At 43.8% G+C, this 377-nt stretch overlaps 1 protein-coding gene across 1 annotated transcript in view; it reads left to right on the forward strand.

Annotated features, from left to right (window-relative positions):
• Positions 1-377, forward strand: part of CSUI_003442 (myristoyl :protein n-myristoyltransferase) — a gene marked incomplete at its 3' end in the record, with an annotated part of 5,107 nt that overhangs the window by 3,099 nt on the left and 1,631 nt on the right. Inside the window, exon 4 of the mRNA XM_068063640.1 lies at positions 195-266. Coding sequence (XP_067924384.1) covers positions 195-266 — 72 coding nt within the window. The remainder of the gene's footprint in view (positions 1-194; positions 267-377) is intronic.

Raw genomic sequence — 377 nt, forward strand, 5'->3', positions numbered from 1 at the left:
TTTTTATAGCGCTTGGGTCTTTTTTGTAGGCATCTCCTGTCTAATTTTTTCTCCTTCAGCCTGACTTTGTATTTGACGGATGTCTTTGTTCCTATCTAACAGAATCTTTGGAAAGATTCTCGGGCGTCTAGTGACGTTCATGTGCATCTCCCTTGTCTGTGCGTTCTGCTTCGTTTCCTCGGGTGTATGTACAGGAACCGTACAAACTTCCAGAAGGTTTTTCATGGTGTGAATGTGACGTGAGAAACCCAACTGAGAGACAGGAAGTAAGGCTTCTCTTTCTTCTTTCTTTTAGGGTTTAGGGTTGTACAGTCTCTCTCAGTCTCGTGCGGAGTCTGGTCTCCACATAGAAGGTTCTTTCTTGTTCTTCTTCTCCT

This window comes from Cystoisospora suis (genome assembly GCF_002600585.1).
Source record: "Cystoisospora suis strain Wien I chromosome Unknown contig_1535, whole genome shotgun sequence".
NCBI classification, from domain to species: Eukaryota; Apicomplexa; class Conoidasida; order Eucoccidiorida; family Sarcocystidae; genus Cystoisospora; species Cystoisospora suis.